General features: G+C 40.7%; 1 protein-coding gene and 2 long non-coding RNA genes across 4 annotated transcripts in view; 1 reads left to right on the top strand and 2 right to left on the bottom strand.

Moving 5' to 3' along the window:
- Positions 1-14,911, bottom strand: part of LOC310883050 — a 37,188-nt gene extending 22,277 nt beyond the window's left edge. Inside the window, exon 1 of the long non-coding RNA XR_014573310.1 lies at positions 14,774-14,911. This is a non-coding gene — a long non-coding RNA (uncharacterized lncRNA). The remainder of the gene's footprint in view (positions 1-14,773) is intronic.
- On the bottom strand, positions 4,550-7,580 carry LOC310883054. 2 transcript variants are annotated; one of them, XR_014573312.1, is made up of 3 exons: positions 7,379-7,580; positions 6,061-6,734; positions 4,550-5,328 (listed from the first exon to the last, which is right to left on the bottom strand). It is a non-coding gene; the product is annotated as an uncharacterized lncRNA (long non-coding RNA). The 2 variants fall into 2 exon arrangements; XR_014573311.1 differs by having other exon boundaries at positions 6,061-7,580.
- The window catches only part of FRMPD4 (FERM and PDZ domain containing 4), a 311,895-nt gene continuing 299,072 nt past the window's right edge, over positions 14,666-27,488 (top strand). Inside the window, exon 1 of the mRNA XM_083802665.1 lies at positions 14,666-15,211. Within this exon, the coding sequence (XP_083658791.1) occupies positions 15,171-15,211 (41 nt within the window). The 5' untranslated portion in view covers positions 14,666-15,170. The remainder of the gene's footprint in view (positions 15,212-27,488) is intronic.

Below are 27,488 nucleotides of genomic sequence, written 5' to 3'. Positions count from 1 at the left end.
CCAACCATGGAAAAGAACAGTCAGAGTCTACAGAGATCTTATTACAATGTCAAAGCAAAACATCTTTCATGTAAATTATACTAGCATCACAATATAAATTATGACCTTAATGTGAATGGAGAAACTCTTAATAACTAACATAGAAATCTGGCTTTCTTTGTTTCTGTTGTGCCAGCGTTTAGCTTTAATAATTGCTACGTCTATCCTTAAACTGGCATGCAATTACTAGTTCACTGCTTCTGGGACAAATAAGCTCCAGAAAATTACCTGTGATGTTTGAAATCCAGGCTGGGTACTTTAGGAGGCAGACTTGGATCCTTCAGCTCTTAAGTCTTATTTTATTCTTACAAGTTGCAGCACAATTCAGTAGTCAGGGTGATAAAAGGAGTGAAACCTTGTATTCCTGAATGCTTTTACTGTTCTTATTGTGTAAAGAAGGTGTGTGTTTAAAGTAAAATGTGAATTGGAAGGTTTACACATAGATGCCAAAGATGTCTGTATAGAACCAAGCATGGCATCATGTTACTATTGGTGCACCTTGTATACATCAGACATGCAATTAATTCAGACAGCGTACAAACTCGAAAAACCTACAGAATAAATTACTGGAGTCCCAAAATCAATTACAGAATAATAGCATATCTTAAAAAAATAATAATAAAAAATCTTCTGACTTTACCTTTGCCCTTCCCACTGTGCTGAGATAATTCTGGTGCTACAGCATTCTCAGCACCTCAGAGTGACATCTCGCAGAGACATCTGTGATAGTTAATAAAACAAGTAGGCTTTTTTTTTTTTTTCTTATTGCTTCCCTGAATTGTTGAATTCATGGACACCTCAGTGACCTAAAATCTGTGAATGACAGATTCCAAACTTTGTACAGTGATTGCTTATGATCTGATATGAATAACTTAGAACTAGAAACAGGTGTATCTCAAATATGGCATAAAATTGTGTACGACGCTTGTGTCTAGTTCTGGCAAATTGTGAGATACCAAACTATAAGCTCGCATTACCCTTACTTATAGGCAAGCCATTGCTGATATTTTGGGGGATTTAAACATGTATGACTACTACTTTCTTTGTCTTTCCAAGGACTCTGCTTCGTAACTAGGCAACCATGCTATAGAGAGTAGTACAAAAGTGTAATTATTTAAATTCCCTAAAAATGTTATAGCTATGTCTCTACATTGTTTTAGAATTTCTCTAAAATGCTGCATAAGCAAACCAGTGACTGGTCTGTGTCTTTGAACTGTATTGCCTATATTGACTATTTTTTCTTCTGTTGTGACAGATATTCATAGCTTACTTCTGCCTTCAATGCCTGTTAGCAATTACTAGTCTTCCATTCTGCACTTCGTGGGAGTAGATCTAAACCAAAAATATGATCACTTGTTCTTCTGCCCCAGTGATTCTTTTGTATTGGATGCTGTGAAGCTCAGCTTGATCATTACTCCTTTTCATCAAAGAGGTCATGAGTTGTATTGGCACCACTGGGCTAATGACTCTTAAATCAGTGATTTCTCATTGAAATAGTATTAAGGTCTTTCAGTTTTCCCACTGATTTTTCCCACTGGCCAAAATTGGGATTTCAGTGAGCATTTCCGTAGCATATTTATTGCAAAAGATAGAGAAGTGATACTGGCAGGCTGCTGATAATAGAATTTGTACCTGTTCCTCTACCCTATGAATTTCATTACCAAGCAAACAAATATTGCCTAAGATCAGTCAGTAGCTCTGGATAGCAGAGGTTTGCAGCTGATATCTGATGAGGAAAGTGCAGAGTGGGGTGAATCTGAATATATGGAATGAATATGGTATGAATACATCATCAACATTACCCATAGCTTTGTTACCTTTGCTTTGGACTAGACTAATGCAAATCTCTTGAAGCTAATACTCTGGTTTACTGCTCAGAAACCTCTGCTGGAGAAGAGTATGGTGCCCACTTATTTCTGCAGATGGACTTGAGAAGAGTGTGACTTTAACTTTTCACTCTGTGCATTCTTATGTAAAATGTCTGTTCTAATTAAATTCAAAGCATTATTTTTTGACATAAAAATTCATCTAAGGAATGAATGCAGGTGACATGACTTTTTAAATTACATGAAAATCAAGATTATACAGAGCTAAAATTAATTGCTATACACAATTCACAGTGGATATTAAGCCTTGTGCCTTGGTATTTAAGTTCATCCTTGCTCAGAAACAGGGATGAGACCGGTGTGTGTGTTCCTGTGTTTGTCCCATTTGCTCTTATGGAGTTCCTTTGAAGTGTAGCATTGGCACTGCCAGAGAGGATACTGCATCTGGAGTCTAATCCAGCACATCAATTGCTGATGGCCCAGGCTCCCCCAGTTCCTTTGGTTTTAAAGCAGAGGTATTAGCAGTGCTATTACTAGACTCTTCACTTTCTTTTTTTCCTGATAAGTTCAAGGTAACATGGTTATGAAATTTCTAGCAGCTGCTTGAGATTAGACTCTGTTAAAAATCTACCACTGCTTCTATAGAGGAACTGTCTCATACTGCTGGCAAAATACTAGTTTCCATAGAAGTATTGAATAGACAGTGCTTTAACCAACACACAGTAATAACATTGTTAAATAAGGAAAGGACAGTTGTATGAGAAGCCTCTTTACTGTAGTATATACAACATAGGCTGATCAATGACTGTTTTTTGTTTTGTTTCGTTTTGTTTTTTAAAGCTTAGGACACAGTGGCAGTAGTATAAGCTTAGCAAAGTGATTTTTTTTAAAGAATCATAATCAGTTCTGCCAACTGCAACATACACTTTTCTCATGCTTTATCTGGAAAGCTGTTAGACCCTACATTTAAATGCCAAGGAACAGCAAAAATTGATAACTCTAAGGCTGTACTTCCTAGTACAGACTGAAACTGCAAGTCTGATCATCAGATGTGAAAAAGTCTCCATACCTTCTTCTGAAAATGTAAAAGGGGCAAAAAATAAGAGCAACATTCACAATGACATATTCATCAATTTTCAAAGTAAAGACCCTTTATTGTGTCTGATCCATGAAGGTACAATTACAGACAAAAGAGATTTAGATTTTTTGGTAATTTTCAATAAGTTGTGCCTGGGAAGAGATAGATGAGCACATGGAAACTTGTCCTAGATGCATAAGGTGGATTTAGGTCAGTTCATAGTAGATATTTAGATGATATGTTATTTACTTCTTTACGTTTTGCATGTATTCATTTATAAGTTTGGCTGGTAGATATGAGAAAGCTAACCCACTTTAATTCCTATGTACTTAAAGGGAATAAGGGAAATGCTTCCCTATCTTGAAAGTATTTTGAGAATTATTCTATATATGTAAAGCTGGTTAAAATATAAAGTTCTCCATATTAGTGTATCTAAGGCTGCCAACTTACTTGTTTATATCTTTACTCTTGCAGTGTCTTGTGTTTTTTTCCTTGCAAACTTAATTTTTTGATAAATGGGATTGCTTGAAAGCTCTGATACCACTAAATGTAAGTCTCTAGCCCTCAGGTTTGCAGATGAAAGCTTGAAAGCATTAACTGGGGGCTTTCTAAAAGCATAGAGACCAGAAGGGAAACAAATTAGAATGCAGAACTTTAAAAAATATTTTTGTTTAAAGTCAGACTCACAATGTTTCAGGCTTTGATCCATGATCTGCGTGTTGCAGTGTATACACACAAATAATCTGAGTTAATAGTTTGTGCCTAGGTTTCCTTTATTATGAGTTTTTATTCATGTGCATTTCCTATTTGACTTCATTGGCTATTTTGCCTGAATCAGACCATTAGATCATAAACTCTTCAGGCTAGAAATCTAGCAGTTTCTGTAGTCTTTTGACCACATACTTTTTCCATGTCACATAAGTTACAACATAAGTAATAACCTTAACAAACTTGCCAGAGCTCTTTAGGACCTCTTTCATCTTTCATCCGTATTTAGCTTTCCATTTAAAACTGCACTTCTATTTACGTACGGCAAGATGCTTTGATTTGAATTCGGTGCCAAATCATTCCAGTTTGCCCAGATATGTCAAGACTTCAAATGACTGCAGTCTTACTAATACTGTACACTTTAACTCCTTTGCAAACAGGGCCACAATTACTTTAATGCTAAAAAGAAAGAATGAAAATGTGAAGAAAAATACATTGAGTCATACAGAACTGGACCCAAATGGAGAAAATGCTACAAAGGTGTAACAGCGAGCTGGAAGCTAGATAAGAGTGTAATATTGAACAAGTGCCAGGAGATTCAGGATCTCTTTTTGTAGGATAAGCTATCTCAAACTGTACTGAGGAACAAAAGTAAATTTGCTCGTGAGAGTGTGCAACAACAGAGTGATGATTCAACCATGGGAGGTCCTGTATTTGGTATAATGGGCACTTCTCTTAACACAGCTTACAAGATCATGGTCGTCTCTTCTCCTTTACTCTTCAGCTGCCTGACTGCCAAATTGCCAAATGGCCTTACCTCAGCATAGACACTGCCTGAGGAACTTAGGAGCACAGTGTTGGAGAGATGGAGACCCATCTCTTGCTCCCAACTCCCCAAATACCAAACCACAGGTGGGCAGACTTTCGCTAAGGAAAAGCCTGCAGTCAGTCTCCACAGACTGCATAGGGACCTGGAAGGAACTACAGTAGTAAGGTGACTTTCAGGTAAGTGGAGTTCATTATTCACAAATAGGTGGCAAACGTTTTAAGCAGGAAGTTGATGTGGGTAGTCGTGACCCCTACTGTGTGATTCTAATTCATCTTCATACTGCAATGGCTTTTTGACAATTCAGCCATTCATCTGGCAGGAACATAAGAGAAATGGGCTCTGGAGAATATCCAGCGTTACCGAGTTCACCTGATGGATAACAAGAATAATGCTTCAAATGGATAGTGTGTGTTTAAAAAAAAACACAATCTTTTGACATGTTTTCAAACTATGCTAAACCAATTTCATTCTCAGGCAGCGTTAAACCAGATGTCACAATCACTCTCAAAGATGTATGTCTTCAGGAAGTCTTAAACTATGGCATTTGGTACGCAAAGTCTGAGGCCGACCTAGCTCAGAACTTCAGGACAGGCTGTGCTGGGCATCTGATTTATTTTTTCCAAGCATGCATTGTGTTCTTTTTATGAAGACGGACCTCTTGGAGGAAGGGAAGATTTCTCCTTCCCTTAGGGCTACTGAGAGTTCTCAAAAAAAGACGGCTGCAGGATGGAGTGAGCAAGCAAGTGAGCAGGGGAGGCCTGCAGCTCATGCATGGATTGAAGGACCGCAGTGGAGACAACACAGCAGTCCAGCAGCTTTCGGAGGTGAAGGGAAGAATTTCTTGAGGACTAGAACAGAAAAAGCAGAATTTGCTGTCATTCAGCTAGCTATGCTTAGCTGCAAAACACCCTTGACTTGAAAAGGGTGTTCATCTCCCTCTGTAGAAAATGTATTTTTTGTTTTTGTCTTCCTTTTTAAAAGCTAGGTGTTTAGATTTTAGTTTTTAATCATTCCCCCCCCCCCCCCCCCCCCCGCCCCATAAAGGTGTTGGTGTTACACTCATCTTAGCAGGCCTCAGTACTTCTACCTCATTTACAACCAAATGAGGATCCCATCACAAATACATGGCTGATTCCTGACTCAGAGTTAGTAGTTTTGGCCCATGTTTAAAAGAAAGATTTTCCAGAAAAACACAAAAATAGGTTGACCAAATCATCAAAAGTACTTTTCATAGAATGATGCACAGCACATTACATATACAAAAAGTTGTTGTTGAATGTTAAAAATCTTTTTGAAATCTGCTTTCTCTTTTATGCTTGTTGTCTATACTCCCTGATTAATGTTTTTAATTCATTGTCACAGCAGCAAATTATTTTCATTCAGTGTTGGGAACCGACTCATTACGTAAACTCTGAGTTAGTATCAATCCCTCTGTAGGTTGTAAAAGGATTTGAGGTTGGTTGTGAGTATAAGAAAAAAGATACAATAAAAAGATAGCACTTTAAAATATAAAGTAGTATGGTAATTATTAGAAGTCCATAGTGAAATTGCACAATATTAGATCTGCAAAATTTACCTACCTTACCTACTAGATCTTTGAACATTACATAAAACTGGATAAGCAAAATGAGGTTGAGATTTCAAAAAGTTTGAACTGGATGATCCCTAAAAAAAGCAGGTTACTCTGCTGTGTCATAAAGATATCAAATACTACACACTAAGATCAAACTTTTACAGCTATGGTCATAATTTGCTTTGCTATGCTCTGTCACAAGAAGCAAACATAGCCCTAGTAGGATACATTATCCAATTTTAAGAAACATGGGGCTGGGCCTATCAGATCGATTACCAGTTAAATTCTGAAGCAAAAGTGGTTTTTAGCTTTTTAAAAGGAATCTTAATTTTTTTTAATTTTTTTTTTTTAGGATTTTCTCTTTTAATCCTGTGGGCAAATATCTCATGGACCTGTAAAATTTAAGCGTTTACTCACATAAGTAACAAAATGCAGACTTGCACAAACAGAACTTTGAGGGAATTGTCCTGGAAAAAAAATGCTTTTGGCATATTGTAAACATATAGATGTACTAATGTCAACAGAGGAAAACAAGAAGCCATTAATTGGATAACATTTATGTCTTCTTAAAACCACTTGTAAAGCACTCATTGGATTGATTCAAATCTACAGCCACAGTGTATTTCAGGGAAAATCAAGTGAGCAGCTCCTTTCCCCATCCCCTGCTTCCTTGCAGCCTCCCTACAAGAAAAAAAAAGGAAAAATCTCATTTAGGTCTGTGTTCCTTGCTGCATGAAGCAGCAAGCTTCTTGGCAGTTGCACTGGTATTTTTCTGGCTGCTAAGCTTCAAAATAGCACTGAACCTCAGCCATTTTATAAGGCCGGCAGTGATTTGAAAATACCAGTGCCTGTCGTTTACATGGAACAAGTCCTGATTTATTGGACCCTACTGAAAATCCATTCACCTGTAACTACTGAGACTAAAGAGATAGGGCAGGCAGTGGGAACTTGTGCGTTGATGTACGAACATTTTTCCACCAGCTTTGTGGAAATTGTGCTAGTTTTTTTTTTTTTTTTTATTGAAAGAGCTAGGGATATCTGGTAAGTATGTCACTGCTCTTTCATGAAACAGAATCACTTTTAATTTGCTTTGCTATTACATTTGGATGTAAAACACTTATCAGCACAAGATCTGGGTGCACATCACAAAACTTATATCAGAATTAGGCAACCATTTCTGTGACAACCCCCACATAGCACCAAAATAGCTACTCTGAAAAGGAGTGATACGAGGCAGATGATTAAATGTCAGTGAATTCTAAAGACTGTTTCTACTAGGGAGCACAAAGAAAGTGATCTTGCATTGTGCTCTAAAATGTCTCTACCCTGTAAGCTGATCGGCACAGACTGATGATTCTTCTGCTGGGCATTGGCTCTTTGACTCTCATTTGACACCAGGTGCGTATGACCACTCCTGTGATTGATGAGCGTGACCCAGGCTGAAGTGGTTACAGTTGGGGCTTATCGTGTGAATGGCCTTCCCAGGGGAATGCTCTGCAGCTGACCCTCCTGCTTCCAGCTTTGAGACCGGGCGTGCTGCAAAGGGGTAAGGGTAAGGCAGGTCTGAGATAATATGCGTGGAGACAGTGCAGGTCCTTAAATTTCACCCAGGCTGGAACTGGTAGAGAAAGAAGGGAATGCAGGTGTGAAACACTCTTGTCAATCTTCTTCTTAATGATCTGGGCAAACAGATTTTGGTTAGCAGAAAAAATGACGTAAGTGCCTTCACCTGCAGATTACTCAGCCGTGTCACATGTCACCCACGCTTGCCGACGGGTATTAGAATGCTCATTTTCTAATGCCTCCTAACCAAAAGCATTAAGCTTGTATAACGCAGCAAATATTTTCCTAATTGCATCGTATTTACAAAATACTTCTCATTGGCTGCAGTGCATTTCTCAGAATTGCGCACACTTTCCTAAGAAACATCTGTGAGCTTTAGAGCGTGTTATCGTCCTTTTCAGCTTTGAAGCTCCCACTGGTCTTCCCATATATCCCATTCCTGTGATAATTCTTCTCCAGTATTCATAGCTAAGCCACATAAGGGCACTTAGTTTCTGTTCTAGAAGCACTGCATAGCCTGAACAAAATGAAAATCCTCAATGATCCTTTCCAGTGGTCACTTGAATAATCAGACATGCCTCAAGCACAGAAGACTCCTTATCGTGTTACTCAGTATGCTGAACAAGTGACTACCTTGCTGTATTTTATTCTGCAGACAGGTTCACAGTCTTTTCTCCTACCCAGAAGAAACAGCATTCTTAATGCAAGCCACATAATATGCTTGACTGTACACACCTTGTATACACGCTGCTACACTGAAACCAAACGCTGATCCACAGCCTTTTCTGTTCCTGCTGTGGTCAGGGATAGCACCTGCAATGCACAGTAACTCCCCTCAGCTAAGAATAATTATATACTGCCTGGGACCTTGCATATAAGGGGTCGAGATTTATTAATCCTGCAATTAAGATCAAAAGGAAACATTTTAGTGGCTACAATATGGTGTGCAAGATCTTTAAAAATATAGGCTGAATATTTCAAAAGTCTGTGCTGAAGTTTGGCCCTTTAGGTATCCAGGCAATTCTGTAAAAGCTGCTTGGTTTTTAGAAGTAACTGGCAATTTCTTTTTCATTTGTGAATGTTAGTATTACTGACAAGTAGGCCACCTATCTGCAAGTGCCTAAATATGGATTGAGAAAACTAGGCTTTGGCACCCAGACACAAACACTGCGTATGTGAAGTTTCTATTCATTGTGAAAAATCTTTTTTTTCCCCTCTTCTCTGAGTGTAAATTATTTTGCTCCTATGAAATTGCTTTTTCCCCCTTCAACTCAGATGGTTGCAGATATTTCCCAGGGAAACCCACACACAACAAAAGTTTGCAATATTTCTTGAGATTCATGCAAATGTCCTATTCTGGCAGGGAAAACAACCAAACATTTTGTGGTCACAGACTGACAAGCTGGCAAATTTATAGGCCATAACTGAAATCATATTATGGTCCTGTGAAAAAATAATCATTAAAAAAAAATTCTGACGATTTTAAGCTTCAGACTGCAAACAAAAATAAATGCTTCCCCTCCCCCATTTTTAATGTAGTTGTCTTGTCTTGTCCTTTGTTTGTTTTAATGATGAAACATAAACCAGAAAATCCCTCCGATTTTTTAAACTCAGCATATATTTGACCATTTTTGTCACAACTGAATAACATAAGAGATAATGCAAGGAACACTTCACTGATAGTCCTGACTTTTATATTTTAACGATTTTAAAATGCCAACTTCTATCATTTTCCCTAAAGTTGCCACAATTTTCAGTCTGTACACTATTTTGGTTGAAGTATGAAAAACACTGTTGGCAGATTTCAGATTTGCCTTGAGACAGGGTGGATTTTACATTTCCCTCAATTTCCCTTTATTGTAAATACTCTTCAAGCATACTCACTTGCACATTTGCATTTCACATTTCTTTTTTCTGATTCATTTTCATATATTTTCGTATGATTTGTGAAATCATATTTATTCAAACAACACTTAAACACACAGTTAACTTGGCAGTTGTTTCAAGTTATATGTTAGACTAAGTGATGCCATGAATAGGGCTGATTTATATGCATGAGTTAAAGATGTTCCTGAATTGGGCCTTTTGTCAGTGAAAGAACCACTGTAGATGACTCTGTTCTTTCCATATTCTGCTTTGAATATTTCATACATATCCATTATAGAAAAATGATTTTTGAATTTATTTTTTTTTAAATGAAGACCAGCTTATTTTAAAAGAACTAATGCATTGGTATTGTCTTCCTCTTCATTAAAGCAGGAAACATTACTATCATTATGTTGCCTAAGGTCCCATCCCTTATCTTAATCTCGTTTGTGTATGGCAACATCTAAAAACAACTTAATATCAGGTTCGATATGCTGTTAAGACTTCTCTTTTCATAATAGCAACCAGTAGTTTTTAACTGTCTTTTTAACAAACCCACTTGCATATGTTTGACTATGCATGCCTGGCCTCAGCCGAATTGTTGCATTTGTTCTAAAATCTGTGCTTATTTTGTTCCATGCAATATAATACCCTTTAGTCTTTTGGATAGATTCATTTCTTAACTGTCAAGCAAGAAAATCTTATCTGATTTTATTTAAAATTTCAACCATCTATGATTTAATTTTGCATTTGTATGTGACATGTCATGTCTACCTCAGTAAACTATGTAGCAATGGTGAAAACATTTAGTGCTTAACAGTCGGCATGGGTCAATAAAAAAAATATGCCTGATAAAACTCTATTCAATAAAGGTGCCAGAAATGATGTGTAAGAGCTGGGTGTATAGATGAGCAGAGGGATTTCTTGATAACACATAAATGGGGATGGAGAAAATTTGTAACCGTTATGATACTTTTATAGAGACTTGTATACATACAGTAATCACCAGCATAAAGAAATGGATTCAGAAAAAAAAAAAAAAAAGGGGGCATGTTTTGAAACTTTGGGGCTGGAAAAGGAATGTAATGGTTTAAAATACAAGTAGCCCAAAGTACTACAGGACAGAACATGACATAGTCATAAACAGATAACTCTTCAAATACTTCAAATAGCATTCAATAAGCACCAGTCTACAATGCTAAAATGATATCTTTCTTCAAAGCTTCAGATCATCAGCTATGTATTAACACTCCATTACTTAATGGATTTTATTACCACACTCCTCTAAACATTTATGCCGTTTAGATATGAGTAATATCATCAGGCACTGCAGAAAAATCACAGAACCTTCAGCTGTTATCTCAGGAAGTAAAAAAATCATTGCAACTTGATGAATTAAAATACATATTGAATATGAAATACATCACTTTTAAGTATCTTTTTAAGATTTTAAATCATTAAAAAAAACTTGACTAGCCTTAAAGAAAACTACAGAAATGGATTTTTAATTTATATGAGAGGAAAACTTGTGAGACCTCCAGAAGTATTAAAATGCAAACTGGACCTCAGCCGTTTCCAGAGATTTCATATGATGTCTTTCATGTGGGATTCTACCTGGCTTCATTTAAATTATCTAGAATCAAACAGTACACATCCTGTAAGTAATAAACAGCTATTATTGGTCCAGCTGCAGGGTTGAAAGTTTGTCCAGTGTGGTACCTAGGCAAGTTCAAAGCATATTCTTCCAGTGAATATTCACTGTCTCCGAAGGAAAAATTAAAAAACCTAAAACCTGGGAACACACAAATAAATGTTTTTTTTTCCCATGTCATTCATAAAGATATTTCCATTCCATCTCCACAACAGTTTCCCTAGGACCAAGGCATTTTGGGTATTTAAAAAAATTAAGTCTTTAGAGCGGTTTAATTGGTTTTAAAGTATTATTAAGGTAAGATGCTATAACATTCCTATGTGCATTACATACATCTGACATTTCCTTTAGAACAAGGAGCATCATAAAATGAGGCAAAGACTCCTTTCTGTATAAATGCATAATACACAAAACTACCATACTATAAATAATTAAGGCTTTTACTGGCCCACCATCTACAGTAGGACATCTATGATTACACAAAACATTAGTATTAAGTGCCCTACTTGAATTACTTTGGGCAAAAGTAATAAAAATGTAATAGTATATGGTAACAAAACATCCTCAAAAAGAGATATTTACTTTCTGTTCTAAAGAAAGCCAGCTAAGAATTCAGCCAGGAATTGATGTCAGATTCCTGGTTTAAGATTAGGAACTTCATGTTCAATTATTGTTTGTTACTGAGATACTAAATACATGTTGTTTTGCTGTCTTTGGCTGTCTGTTCTCATTCAGCATTTACATGTACCTTTGTCACCTTCAAATGTTTTTTATCTCATGTAACTTTCGTCGTCTAGAAGACAGGCCTTTAGTCAGAGGTAGGCATCTAGGCTTCCTCTCACTGGAGTTGACAGAGAAAATAAAGCACCTGCAAAAGGCAATTTATATCACTTTTTCTAGAATGAGATGCTTTGGAGTGATAGCTGCCTGTCCACCACAGAGATAAGGTATGGCTAGGTGAGGTTAGATCCCTAAACTTCAGAAGTTACTGAGAAGAACCTGACAGTAGTAACTAAAAGGTATAAAAGAGTTCGGTCTTGTTGTTAATTAGTTTGTTCCTGTCTATTTAGCCCACAGTCTTATTGATGTTTCTACAAATGAAGATGCAACACTAAAATATGATATCAGTGTGTAGATGAAGGCTCCAAAGACAGTCCAAACTACGTACGTTGACATGTACTCATGAAATGGAACAACATCCTCCACCTTGCTTCTTTGGGCAGGCAAATTTTATCCTTTTCCTACAGCTCAGATGTGATTTCATATCCAGTTGCTGTGACACCAGTACCTGAAGAAACATGAGCTGAAGTTCTTGCGCTCCCACCTCAGCCTCCTTCCACATCCATGGTTCCCACATAATAGGGCTCCAAAAAGTTACCAGTATTTAGTACAGGAGGAACAAACACACTTTTTCAGCTTTTCTGCTCATGTCTGCACATCTGGGAATAAGATACCTGTGACACCGCTGTTAATGGACCCCCAGAATGTTGGCTATTGCAATGCTATCTCCACGACCATTCCGGGAAAGCTGTACTCTTGCAATAGCTTCTGTCTGGGAAAATAAAAGTGGCTATAATCTTAGCAATACTTCATCTATTTGTTTGGAATGACAAAGAAAGAGTTGTAAAGGCAATTTAATCTTAGCTTTAAATTTTAATGACTTTCTAAAACGCAGTATCATTTGGGGTATGCACCCTGTGCTTACCATACATATAGATGTATCTATAAAGAACAATCTTTTTACCTCTTTGTCTTTGTTTTGCTAGGCTAAGCTCTTTCAGTCTCTTCTCATAAGACAGACTCTTCATTACCTTTAACTCTCTTTTAGCATTCTCCTGCACCGGCTCTCATTTTCCTCAAATATTGTACTTGAAGGAGCTGAGTACAGCATTTCTGATCATATCTTACGCTTTCTGTTTATCTAGATGTCTCTACTAGAGATACCTCAGTCAGTATATCCTGGGACCATATTTGCCTTTTCACCAAAAGGCCTGGAAACCATAGAAGTTCTAGAGACTCCTTAGAACCTCTTTCACTTCTGTGGCTCTCACCACTGCTTTAAGGCACCTTTATATGAGAAGCCTTGGAGCGTAAAGTACTCAAGACTGGGACCTTGTTTGATACAGAACATATGTGTTTAATTTTATATATGGTATATCATTTCATCAGCTTTTTAGCTTTGTAGGATCTTGGCCTATCTCCCCAGTCTATAAATAAATAATGACAGTTTTATAAATAAACCAGTTTCTAACCAGCTGAAACTGTGTTATCTTTGTAACTTTTACCGATCAATAGAGCAGCGTGAATGACAGGTACAGGTTCTGCAGTTTTAAAAAATCTGGTATAAAAACAAATAGTTACTTGTGAGAACCACATAAATATTTTGATGTATTAGCAGAAAATACTTCATATGGAATTTCAGAATATGCCCAAACCGTTTGTATCTATGGTAGGCTGGCAAGCGTTTTTTAGCTGGTGGCTCAATGTTCTCCCAATGTAAATAGATGATCAATCATTCTTTGTTGTTATTGTTTTAAAGAATAGTTTGAAACTTGATTCACAGTGAGTGTTCGTACTGCCTGTTCTTTTTGCTCTCTTATCAATACAAGTTTTAATATTTAAAAAACAATGCATTGTTTTCATCTGGCTGCTAGAGTCTACTTGTTGGGCTCTGTGGTCGTTTCTGAAATTCTTGGTTGGTGGGAGGGTGCAGGTGCAAGCCTGCAAAGAGACAGAAGCTCGGCAGAGGCAGGAAGCAAAGGGCGTATCAATCTGTTTAGCAAGCAAGGACAGAAAGAAAAACATTGGAGTGGAGAAAACACATTCCCATGCTGAGAATTGTACTGTAGTACAGAGCCTGCATAAAGATGGATTTGAGTTTGACCAGCCTTCCTGTTCTGGTCACTCATGGGAAGCTTATGGATAGCTAACTCCAGAACCACTTTTGAAGCCTAATGCCGGGCAAAAGTGAAAGTCTCCACCGTTCTTGTGTCGGGACATGGGGACCATTTTTCTGCAAGATGTAAGATGAGGAACGCTCCATTACGTTGCTGTGGATCAGCCTGGACGTGCTCCTGTCACAACCGGGAAGACTCCCTCCCCCCAAGTCTCTCCAGTGGCACGGACAGAGGTCACCCCCTCCTCGGGTGATGGCCAGGCAGAGCAGCGCCCCGTTGCCTGTCAGCGGCCCGTGGCTGAGGATCACCCAGAGCTGAGGCTGAAGGCCCACAGCCCCTTCCCCACCCCACGGGAGCGCCCTGACGGCTCTGGGGAAACTACGGGGGCACCGAGGGCTGCCTGCTTCCCCCAGCTGCTGCTCTCGGAGGAGCACGCCCAGCTCCAGCCCTCCCCCAGGCCCACGGCGCTTCTCCGCGACCCTCCGGGGCGCCCCGTCCCCTCTCCCCCGGGCTGCCCCCCCTGCCCCGAGGGGGACAGCCCCCCTCGAGCCCCGAGCCCCTTCCCCTCCGTGGGGCTGCGACGCCCCGGGGCCCCCCTGGCTCCCTGCGGCCGCGGCGCCGCCTCCGGCCGGAGCCAGCGGGCGGCGCTCGCCTGGGCCGCCGCCTCCTGCGCCCTCCGCTCCCCCACGGGAGGGGGAGACATCGCCGGCGGGAGGAGAAACTCCCCCTTCCACACCCTCCACCTTCCTTCCACCTTGCGTAGCGCCCTCCTCCTCCTCGGGAGAAGCCGCCAAGAGGCGCCGCCGCCTGCCCCTTCGGCGTCCCGCAGCTCGGCGCGGCGGGGACCCGGGCTGCCGGCGAGAGCCCCGGCACCGTGCCCGTGCCCGGAGTCCCCCCCGGGGGGAAAGGGGGCAAGGCAGGGGAGGGCGGAGTGGGAGGGCTGCCCGCAGATGGATAGCTAGCTCCTGCGAGATGCTGCACGCCCAGCTCCCTGCCGGAGGGGGGTAGCAGCCGCTGCCGCCGCCGGCTGCCGCTTCGGCGAGGGCTGTTGCTGCCGCTGGACGCAACCTTCTCCCGACATGGAGCTGCTGCTGCTGGAGTGAGCGAGCGAGCGACGGGCAGAGCTGGCCGGCTGCATGGATGGACGTGTTTAGCTTTGTGAAGATTGGGAAGCTCTCCGGGTAAGGTGTTCGCTGCCCCTGCCCCGGCGGGGCGGGAGGGGCTGGGGGCTGCCCGCCCGGCACCGCCGCCCTACCCTCACGGCGGGGCTCGGGGCTCCTTGCGGGGCGCTGGGCGGCTGCCCGGGCGGGACGGGCTGCCTCCCTTTACCCCCTTTTCCCCCTTTCCCCCCTTCCCAAAAGGCGATGAACGAGGGCGTCCCGCGGCGGGAGGCGTGAGGGGGCGAGCAGAGGGGGGCGGGCTGGGGAGGGAGCGGGGCAGCGCCGGGACCCCCACATCGGGGCAAGGGGAGAAGCGAGGGGAAGGGTCGTGCCCTGCCCTGCCCCTGCTCGGCTCGCCGGGTGCCAACTCCTCGCCCCCTGCACCCCCGCCCTCGGACACGCCAGCTCCAACGGGGGCGATATTTTTGGAAAAGCGGTGAAATCATCGCCCGATGATGAGCGCTGCCCCTCCGGCGCTTCGCACGATGGGTGCTGGGGCGCCAGGGGGGTTGGCGGCTGCTAGCCCTCGCTCGCAAGGCGTCTGCTTCTCGTTCCTCGGTTAGGGTGTCTATCTGTCTATTCTCGAATAAATCTTCCTTTTAACAGCCTCAGAGTTGTGGTCTCTGTCCGCAGACTGTTGCGTTCGCAGCCAGTTGCCAGGCCCGAGGCTGCTCAGATGGGTGCAGGAGCACAATAGCCCCCGTCAACACGTTTTCGCCGTAGTTAAATATAACTGGAGGTAGCCCTCCTCAGTAATAGGGGAAGTCACACTTTATCTCAGGGATGCAGCGTGGAAGTGCTTGAGCTGCGGGATTTTTGCTGGGTTTTGGTGCGGGTAGTCTTCCTAGAGGATTTATCTCTGATGGCAGTAACCAGGAGCGCTCTGAATTCGCATGATTCAGTGGTTAGCACACCATAGTTACCATACCCTCCTCTGTTCGCGGAGCGCAGGCTGAATGAAGCCGGGTGTTATGCAAAAGGGAGACAGGCCTCACTGAGGGAACGCAAAAGGTAGCTTGCTTCAGCGACGCTCAGGTAGGGAGCTTGTCAAAATGACAGATGGTCTTTAAAAACAACTACTGCGAGGCTGGGAGTCACCGAATGCCACAGGTGCAAGCGTAGCCTTCAGCCCCCCAAATTCCCACTGTTGCACCTGGCTGTGATTATAGCTCTGCTTGTGGCAATGCCAGTGCAGAACAGCTGCTATCATTCGAGCACATCATCGTCTCATCCCTCTCCAAGCGATCTTACCCGATGTGACGGCTGAAGCAGTAGCGGCCCGCTCGGCTCTCCGTGTTCGCGTTCCCAGCTGATACCGCTAGAGCAGTAACTACAGTGGAAACTTTAAGGAGAGGGACAATGTGCGAATACAGATAAGGAGGAGGTCATGTAGTATTTGCAGGTAATTGAACTGCTTGACCTCTCCTATTTGTTTGTAAGTGGTGTTTTAAAAAGGCTCCCAGACCTTCATGTCTCATATTTGTCACACCTGAGTTAGAGTCAAAGGGAGAGAAAGGGATAGGCTGCCTGGAAATGTTATTAAGCCAGGTACGTGGCAGTTCTTGTACGTTTGTCAGGATTCAGTCTTTGTTGGTGTTCACGAAGTCTGTAGCTCTGCACGCTTGAAGGCACGGATGCTGCCAATGCTGAGGTTTGAGCTTAACCAAAGGCAGATCACGGCATTTCTCCACAGGGACCTGAAACTTCTTCCCGAAATGAAATCGCAAGTTTCAAAGCTTGTATCCGGCTTCATTGGATTCAAGGATATGAAGTACTCGGGGATCAAGTTCGCTTGTAGATTGCAGTAAATCGTTTCTGTACTGAGCCACTCTTTTGTTTCTAATTTTCTGGTTGTTAAACGACCTAATAGTTTACACAGGACTTTACTTTACTTGCTGTTTCCTAGGTAACAGCTAGGTATCTGTTCCAATTTTACGAGAGCTTCGCGGAGCAGCCAGGCTCCAATGTAAACCCCATTTTTAATCCCTGTCTGTGTCCGGCTTAAAAAACTAGCTGGCCTGAAAACGCCAGCTCTTCCTTGGCTGTTAGAAGGAAGGTCTTTCTGAAAGAAAGCAGTGATACAATAAACAATTTTTAACTGAGAGTGTGATCTTACAGGCAGATTACCCACAGAAAGCTGGTTCAAACTTGTCTGGTATCGAATATTTTTTAAGACGTTCAGTCTCTTTATTTTTAATTTGCTGTGCATTTACATCTTCTCATTTGAGGTTGCAAGTCAGCTCTTAAGAGTTGTAGCCGGTAGCCTGGCTTTTGCAGGCAGCCGCACGGATAAGCCCTGCTCTGCACGGCTACTGCAAGGGATGCTCCTTGCAGCCGTGGTGTAATTGTAATACATGGGGGGAAAGTTTAACGTTTGCCTTGGTTGCTTCATCTGTAAGAGCTCTTATCTAGAATAAGCTTAATATGGGGCATAAACCCTTAGATAGTACCTAGTGGATAGAAAATATTACATAGCAGTAATTTCTCGTGTTTTAATGATCCATTCACTTTTTTGTGTGGTACCCGTGTGTAGAGTCTTTCGGAGAGTCTCTTCTGCAGCTCCTTCAGCAGTCATCCCCAGCTGCTGGCTGAGGGGGGAATATGGGCATAACTTGGAAAAAGGATGTGTGCAGAAGTGGAAGAGGGTCAAACTGGTTTTACAGTGGGTGTAACCTGTGGTGGGCAGTGGCCTATGCCTGTATGCTTCTAGAAGGAGTGGGTTTCCCTTGTTATTTCCTTTGTTGGTCTGTCATTTTGTATACTATGTATCAAATAGAGACGCTTCATGGAGAAGTTTCCATTGATTTCTGAAGACTGGAGATATCCATCTTACATTGAAAAGAAAAAAAGATATTGTTTAGAAATATTGATTGCACTTTCATTGATATAGCCTCTCTCCTATCCCCTTTTTTGGAAATTCACTGATGGAGTAAATAGTTGGGAATGATTGTTTTGGTATAGATTTTGTGGGGTCATTCCAGAGAAAAATAATAACCTGCTTTTCTAATGAATGTTGAAGTGTAGGAAATGATTCCAAAGCCTTGTTTAATGGATCGGTACTCCCATGTGCAGCTGTACAAGGCAGGTGAACATTTTTTAGTGTGGGCTGCATAAATATGTATGGTGTGGTCTGTAATTTGGAAGGGAGGATTAGTAGGATAGATAAAGCGCACGTAAAAATTGCCAGATTAGGTTGGATCAGTATTCACTCAGTGCCCAGTATTCTCTCATAATTGCTTTTAGCAGCTGCTGGGGGAATGAGGAGAAAGAGAACAAGTATGGAGTGGTGATTCTTTAGCGTCGGTATCGGCAGTGGAGGAATGCTGCTGTGCCCGGTGTGAAAGGGAACATTTTCAGATCTGGTACACCTGAGCAAAGGGCACAGTGTCGTCTATGTAGTCTGTGCCGGACAGGTGAACCGCGAAACGATAGGTCGGAACAGTGAACAGGCGTTGGCAAGAGTTTAAGCCTGCAGTCATCGAATGTATTTTTAGTTAGAAAATCAGTTTATTGGGAATACATCTTTTCATGACGTCCGTCGAGGTCAGTTCCGTTTCAGATCTTTGATAACAAGACATAAAAACTTCCATACATCTATTTGGACACCACATACATGAGTGGTGGTAGTGACCCTCTGGATCTGGGATGAATAGCTTCCTTTTGACTCTCCAGATCTGGGACAAATTGCTTTCTTTTGTCCCTGCTCTGTTTGCAGCTCTACCAAATAACGCTGGATAGAAAATAACAAGATTGCATGTGTGGCTGTCAGTCTGATGGCTGTGGTGGTACCATAAGGGTGGGTTGGACGTTTGTGTTACTCAGTGACCTCTCCTGCACAAGTTCGGACCTGATGGTGGCCATTTGTCACAGAAAGGACCCCCCCAAAAAGAAGGGCTGTAAGAAAAGGAAGGGGGTAAGAAAGTAGGTGTCTGCTCTACCTTGTTGTAGCTGTTAGAAGTATAATAAATGTAGAATTAACCTCATATAACAGGAGTGTATCAGCAAGACTTGGACCTGTTATAAACAGCAATGCTAATTTGTGCTATGTGGTAGGTAAGTTTAACATACCTGGATCTCTTTTTCTGCCTAAGTTTTGTGTTACTATTCACATTGTTGAGTCGTTTAAATTTATTAGATAAAAACTGACTGTGAATAACCATCTCTCTGCCGTGTCCCATGGGATCAGCTTAAAAAAAAAAACACCAAACAAACAACAACAAAGCGGTCCCATAACCCTGCAAGATCTTCTTTTCAGAGAGCACCCAAATACCACTTCTTTCCTGTGGTTATGCTGTGCCCGAGGCTGTGTATCTCACTGAGGTAGGGACCTCTTACAAAGACCTTTTTTGTTGGGGTGGCTAAATTTCACATTCTCATCTTTTGTGCTTGTCTTTCTGTAGCTGGACATCTCGAATTGGGTAGATTGACTTGCTACCTGCTCAGACAGTTGTGCTTTCAGGTTCTCACTGCTTATAAAAGTAAAACACGTCTAAACAGACTCTGAGTCTTACGCTTTATGTCCAGCCTTTTTGTAGCCTTTGTAGCCCTGCACTCATCTCCTGTTCTCTCCAGGTACTGTCTTTAGCTGTCCTACCAAGCTGGGGTGAACGGTCCACTCCTAGGTCTGTCTTAAAATCTAAGAAATCAGAAGCTGTGTTTGTAGGCTCTGAATGCCGGGCCTTGCTTTTGTGAGGAACAAGCTTGCTTGGCTTCGTGCTCAAGCTGTTTGTACATGGCCAAGCACACGTACATCTTCCAGATTTAAGGTTCCAAGATTAGCCGGTCTATCTGTTGTTTGAAATTTTTCAAAGCAATCTGAGAAGATTTTGTGATGCTTATTTATCTTTTCTGTAGTTTGTCAGAATAACAGTTTTCTTTACCTGTGATTTTCCTCATTGTGTTTTTCAGTTTGCTGCGGTGTTTATAAAAACACCTTAATGAAAACACAATTAAAAGTGTACTTAGGTTACTGAAGTGGTTTTATGTACAATTTTTGGAATACTTTTTATCGGTACTCTTTGGCATGACAATATCATGGCTTGTAAGTTATTTTCAGTATTTACAAAAGAATATGTCAGTAAGAAAGCCTATGATTATCTTTTTTATGCTCAAAGGAGGTAATTTAATTCTAAAAAGGATTTTATTATACTGGATGATAATTCGAATAACCACGAATTCATTTCACGTTTCTTGAGAGGACCATGTTAGATTTAGTGAAATATTTCTCTACTCACATTAATATAGCAGCTTTACCTTATATTTTATAATTTGTCTGTTTTGTTAGCTGACACATATAATAAAGATATGTGCTTTAGTGCTTATAATGTTCGTAATATTCCATGTCATAACAGCTTTAGCAGTTTAGAGATTTATTAAAAACACTCCTTACATTATGAACTGCTGTAAACTTGTCAAGTGGCCAGTGAATGATGATGCAACTCTTCTAAATATGTATGTTCTCTAAATACTGTTTGCCTAGATACAGTGCTTAAAAGATGTAACCAGAAACAACCTCGTCTCTTGAAGCATTTGAGAAAGGAGGAGGAAAAAAAAAAAATACCCTCCACAAGTAATGTTTTTATTCCCCCTTCTTTCCGTAATAATTACTGAAGAGGATGGAATGAGAGCTTAGAAATTAAGTGCTCTGATTTACGGACAATCATTGTATTTGCAGATTTGGTATAGTACTTCATTTTTGGGAAGATCAGTCTTCGATATGCTGCTTTTTTCTTTTTTTTTTAAATATATATTTTTTGGAGAGCTTCATTCTGTGGTGTCAATTCCTTAGTGACAGGGTTGAATCAAGAATCCGGGGTTAGTTTCTTTTATAATTGTAACCAGTACCAGTGTTTCTGTATGTGTGCCTTTAAGTCGATCTGATCATTTATATTCTCATATCGTTTGAGAAGTTATATAGAAAAGGTTGATCCCCCCCCCCCCCCCCCAGCATTTCCAGGTACCAGGAAGGGCCTGAGGTGTTCTGTTTTCTTTAATTTTATTTTTTTAGAAGCCTACTTATCTTGTTGTCAGTCTGAAGGATTCATATGGGAAATTTCAGTTAAATTGAAAAATATTCGTTAACCATTACAGAAATGCAAAATGAGGGTATGTTTCCATATTTTATAACATTCTAGGTCATTATGGAAGTGCACCAAGCTGTTTGTAGAAAATACAAACCGTGACCTGAAATAATGAGTAGATAGTACATGCTCTCATTTCTGCTGGTGATGTGGCACAGAAGGGGTATTTTACTGATGTTGACAGCATTTTCAGGTTATATCGGTACATCACAACTTAGTATCTGACTGATGTGATGAAGTAAAGTTATGTTGCAACTAACATCGCTTACAAAATAAGCGATTGTCTGGGAAGCATCTTCAACTTGTTGAAGAGAAATAATGCAAAAAAACAAACGTGAAGAAGGGAAAAGTGTTTTCCAGAGTCATGCATGAGTAGCTCTGCTAAACAAGGAGAGACCATCCACGTACATGAAATTATTCACTTTCATGAGCATTTGTACATACACCGTTTGAATCTAGCATAGGATGGAAACCTTTGGTGCTGATAAGGTATCAAAGTTTAAATATTGTAGGGGCATACCTTGAATAGGAAAGGACTTCTGATTATACCAAATTGTACTTCAAGCTGCTTTTGTAATCATGGATAATTGTTATTAAAGTTTTCTTAAGTACCTTGAAGACATTTTTGAACTCAAAGATTGTACAGTTTTTGAAGGTATGTTATATGAAGACTTTAAAGAGTCTGTGAGCCTCTGGTTCTGATGATTATTCCATTGACTTGAAATGAAGTAAATAACAGTATCAGTAACATAAATTTCTGTAGCTAATTGCATGTTCAAAACGTAGTGAAATCAACACTGCCTAAAGTCTGAATATGTGTGAAAGTACTTTGGAACTAGAGAAGTAAAGTATTCTGGGATTTGAAAGTCTCTCCTACCTAAATCAGGACCTGGTTTTGTAGAAATCTCCACCAGTATTCCTTTAGTATGGAGAAACTTCCTTTAGTAGATTGATTATTGGATATAATGTATCCAATATATATACAGTATATATTGATTATTGGTTGGTAATTGGGTTTGGAAATAGATGATTTTTAAGGTTCCTTCAAATCCAAGCCATTCTGTGAAACACAGAAAATTATTTTCATGGGTTTTAATAAACAACAAACAAGAAATTCAGGGAAAAGAATCCTGAATGAGATATAACTGAAGAATTAGAATGGGTATGGTGGAGGGTTATGCAGGGGTCCATCCTTTTAATCTTTTGCTGGTGATTTGAAATAGGAGAGGGATGTGATAAAAAGCTGATGAATATATTCTAAGACAAGTCCCTTGTGAGATTTATTGCTTGAACAAAAATAACTTCCCTTGATGGTAAGGAAAAGGGTTGCTGATTGACTTGGGTATTTTCAGAACTGTTTTTAAGACTTCATGGCTTTATATGAAATACTTGCTTTTCTTTTTCAATTATATTATAAAAAAGCATGGTTGGGGAGACGAAATGCAAGCTTTTCATTTTAATTATTAAGAAGTTAGTGAGGGGAATTGCCAGGTATTAGTTTTTAGCTTAGGAAGTTTGAGGAGATAAGGTTCTGTTAAAATGTGGATATCTTGCAGGATTTTGGCAATCGTGAGTAAAAAGGAGATTTATTCTGAGAATAAATAAAAGTCGGTGAAGAAGGGGAATGTTTGACTGTATGCTAGAGTCAGGTTTTGACAGTGAATCCTTTTCTGGTCTGGTTCTCAATAGAGTTTATTTTTGGGTTCTGATTGAAAGTTTTGAAACTTTAAGGGAAAGCGACTTGGCAGACTGGAATGTATTAGGAATTTTCTTTAGAAAATACACCAATAAACACAAAAAGTATCTGTGTGAATTGATGAAAGCTACTTAGTCATTTGCATTAGCAATCAGAAAGGCCAAGCAAACATTGCTTCTGTTCTTCAGAATTTGTTTTTTGTATATGTACTTATGTACTTTTTGTGTTGGTGAGTTGTGGTTTTTTGGTGGGGGTCAAAGACAGGGACTGGGCAGGGGACTGGGAGGAAAAAACACTTCTTGAAAATAGCTTTGTTTTCCTTTACAGTAGTCCATTGCATTATTCACAGCGTGCCCCTAGTAGGAATACAATGTAAAAAAAACAGTGTTTGTTAAATTTTTGAAGTACTGATTGTATCCTCTTAGGAAAAAGATTTTCTGGATGTTTTGAATGATTTAGTTTTTTATTGTTCAGATGAACTCTCAGCCTACCTAATGTAACTGTTTACACATTTATATATAATAGTCTCCCAACATTATGCAGCCCACAAGCCTTTGCTTACCTTGCTTATAGATTTTGCAGTTTCACTGTTTGTTTTTAATCTTGAATTTGTGATTATATTACTCTGGATTTGGCAGTACTCATATTTTAGAGAGCAAAATGCCCATTATTCTGTGGCAGTAAATGTTACCAGAAGCGCTAGCAGTTGCACGAACAAGGTGGAACAAACTAGGCATGTGTTACAAGTCCGAGGTGTGTTTATTTCGCTTGAGCTCTGTATTTGACTGAAATGGAGTAGTAGAGAACTGAGGGAGATATCTGGAAATGATCTGTATCTATGAATATTGTTTGTGTCAGGGTGTTTCATATTAACCTCAACTGTGGCACCGACTTGGGCTTGCTCTAAATGAGCCTATCACAAGCTTGAGGCATTCATATTATAACGTGAGCCATGAGAGAGCGGAGGTTGCAGTCGCGCAAAAGAGCCTGCCCAAATGGTGCTAATGCTCAAGTTTTCTTTTCCTTTGGTGTTAGTCCTTTATCCCACAGAAGAGTTATTAGCGGTACCTTTACGGCCTTGCCTACCCTAGGAAGAAGTGGGCTGCTTGTCCAACAGTGCAGTACGGAGCGGGTTGTGGAGCTTCAGTAGTTCAGACCTTCAGAAAAGACAAGCATCACTTGTTTGGACAGTGTGATGTGACTGAGTGAGTCAAAGTGCAGCTTACATATTCAGCTAGAAATGATCAACAGTTGCACACAGTTTTTTGGACCAAGTTTACATTATTGATCAAAGTCATTCTTTTTTTTTTTTTCCAGTTGTTGAGAACCCTAGATGATCTTAACCAAAATACTATTTATTTATTTTCCTGGAGGAAAGTGGCAGACAATTTTCTCATGAAGTTGGCTATTTGCCTAGGCTTTCAGCTTGCATTACGTATTGTATGCTGCCTGTCACGTTTGCAAGGGGCACATTTTTCTCTGCCAAGGCATAGGGTCAAGAGCAACACAGAAGAACTGCACATGGGGAATGTTCTGTGCTTGACGACTCTGCTTTAAGGGTAGGGTGAATAAGGGCTACAGCGTGTCATAGGGGAGAAATGGCAGAGAAAGGAAGAAGAAATTAGAGAAACAAAGTTAATGAATGCTACATTGAACGAGGGCTTATTTGTCATGAGTGAATTGAGTTAATTGTTCAAGACCAGCCGATCTTCGTGTGGAGATGAACTTGCATTGTTGCCTAGGTAGGAGTTTATTTGCTTTATAATGCTGGTTGAATTAATTGGTTAGGTGTGCTGTAATCTGTGTGACTGCTATTGAAGAAAAAAAAGGAAGAATCCTCTCCAGCATTACAACAGAAAACTTTTTTTTTTGCCATAAGTTTCTTCTTGGATCCCTTTCCTTCTCTAAGGTGGATCTGTGGTGACTAAATTATTTCAGGCTCACCACCTGAAATAAGGAGGCAGTCCCTATTTCCCTGTGCATTGGCTACCTTTGGAGATGCTGTGACCAGGAAGGTGCTCTTTATCAGGGTGAGGCTCATCCCCAGCACTCGAGGTTTAGTGGGTACAGTGACTTTATTTTTCCCCAAATACAGATAACTTGATCCCAAAACTTACAGTAATTGGGGAATGTGTTTTACTCTGGCTTTAAAACAAACAAAAAACACCAGAAAAGAAAAAGAATCCCATCGAAACCAGAAAGCATATTTTTTTGTTGATATGGCGAGGAATTAGGAGTAGGCCTTGGCAGTCTCAAGCCCTGTAAGGGTATGCTTTTGTTGTATGGTCAACCTGATCTAACAGCTGATGCCAGGAGGCCTCACCAGACTGCAGGGACTGATCTCCATTTTCTTCTGCTGTTTTGTCTTCCCCTATCTTATTCCCTACAGCCCTTTACATGTATCTTACACCGTGGTGAGCTACTTCAGAGACTCAAACCAGTAGAAAACTGGTTTTGGTATGTTTCTTCTTCTGCTGGTGTAGATACCTTAGGTGGCCTGGCAGAAGCGGTTGGAGCATGTGGTGTTGGGCAGCCAGATGGCAGGAAAGGAAGGGAAAGCAGGGCTTTGGGTATCTCATGAGCTCTGTAATGTGGCGAATCTCTGGTGTGAGAGGTGTGATATGGTGGTAGGAGCTGGTGGGAAGGTTGTGGAGATAAAGACCGCCATTCAGAGGCCTGCAGAGCTGAGAGGCAGGGAGGCTGGGAGACACCCCTGTGCTCAAGGGAGGGATCTCTGGGGAGATGGAGGTGTCCTGGAAAAGATGGTGGAAAGGGGAGAGACTGCTGCAGCCCCTCTGAAGCTCAGCAGGTCTTCCCTGGCTTCTCTGGCTTGCCCCTCTTGACTGGCTGCTGCCTTTGGAGCCTGTTCTGCTGCCTTCGGGTAGCGTGGCTTTGCCTGGGCACCTGTGGCACCAGGTGCTGGGAACCACGTGCAGCCTTCGTGCACCTTGCTCATCCCCTGTCCCAGGGCTTCCACCCCTGCTCCAGTTCAGTGCAGGCTGAGGAAACTGGCTTCCTTGCAGTGTGAACTGTTTTAAAAAGCACATTTCTCTTCATATCTTTACTTTATTAGGCAGGAGGGCAGAGCAGCTGTTCAAGGGATTAATTCACGTATTTCTGGTAGAAGATGAACTGTCCAGGACAATTTAGAGACATGTTGTTTATTCTACTTTATTTTATAACTAATGAGCCTGTATTTGTTCATGGCAGTAAGCTTGTGGTCGTATCCTTTTCATGTACGTGTTTTCCAGGTTCTGGAAGCTGTCTAATGAGATAAAAGGTTTCTTTTCAAATGCTCTGTTTCTGAACTCAGAAAGGACATTTCACAGAAGCTAGTATAGTGTGCCTATGCTGCTTCTGAAACCACAAAACAAAAAAAAAATTGAAGAGGATTAGTGGCTTGTTTTTCAAATGCTCTTCATTTCCAAGCTGGAAATTGAAGCTTTATAGGTGCGTTAATTAGCCTGAATTTTTAATTCTACTTCCAAAACTGTGGTTTTCTCTCTCTCTCTTTTTTTTTTTTAACGCAAGAGTAAACTTCAAGGAGCTTCCATACAGCATATATTCTATATCTTCTGTCATTCCTTATACATATATAGCATTTCAGCAGCCCTTTCACTGTCTATCGCTTCCATACTTTGTGATGTTTACCTGTCAAGTCTTACAGTGACAGAGTTGAAAATGTGGGTTAGAAGGTGGTGGTTACGGAAACCTAAAAAGATGTATGTGAAGAACTGCTCAAAAAACAGAACAGACAAAACCAAAAAAAAACCCTCACAAATTATTCCATAAAAAAATAAAGAACTAATTGATTTCTTTTTGCTTGTTTTCAAATTCTATAAAAATATAGCATGTCATGGTAAATATTAGTAGGATGTACAGTTGAAAATACTGTGATCTGTTTGTTTTCTAGATGAACTTCATCTAGATGACTAATATTTAGTATGTCTTAGAGAAGACTGCTTTATAAGCAACTTCTGGAATACGAACATTAGAATGAATGCAAGCCTGTTTTTCTTTAGTTAACATGCTTGGTCCAAAGACTTCCAAATTCTTTCTTTTTCATGTTAATATTCTGTTGATGGATGCCAAGTATCTTGCATATTTGTTTACTGAAAACAAACTTTTTTTTTCCAAAGCAAAACAGTAAGTTTGTTATTCTTTTCTTCAGATGCATTTATCTGGCATTAAGGTATTGTGACAGGCCTCACTGAGATGGGATATTTTGCAGTGGAAATGAGAGTGTGGAAAGTTGGTGGATTCTGTGCTCCTGCTGTTTGCATACTTGCCCTAGTGGGTTAAAGTTGTCTGTTCTGTCAGGGTATTCTTCCTAGCTGCACTGGTAGATGTTTAATACATTTAAGGGTAGACTGCTATATAAAGGGTAGGGGAGGAACTTTCACTTTTCCAGAAGTCATTGCAAGCTTCATCCTTTAATCTCAACAAAAGTACTTTGTATTGATGGCAAAATACACAGCTGTTGATCTGCTTTTGGTTTTGTCTTCTGGAGCTCAGCTCGACC

Source organism: Anser anser (genome assembly GCF_964211835.1).
Source record: "Anser anser genome assembly, chromosome: 1".
Lineage (NCBI taxonomy): Eukaryota > Metazoa > Chordata > Aves > Anseriformes > Anatidae > Anser > Anser anser.
The sequence above is the reverse complement of the archived record's forward strand: the minus strand, read 5'-3'. Positions and strand labels throughout refer to the sequence as shown.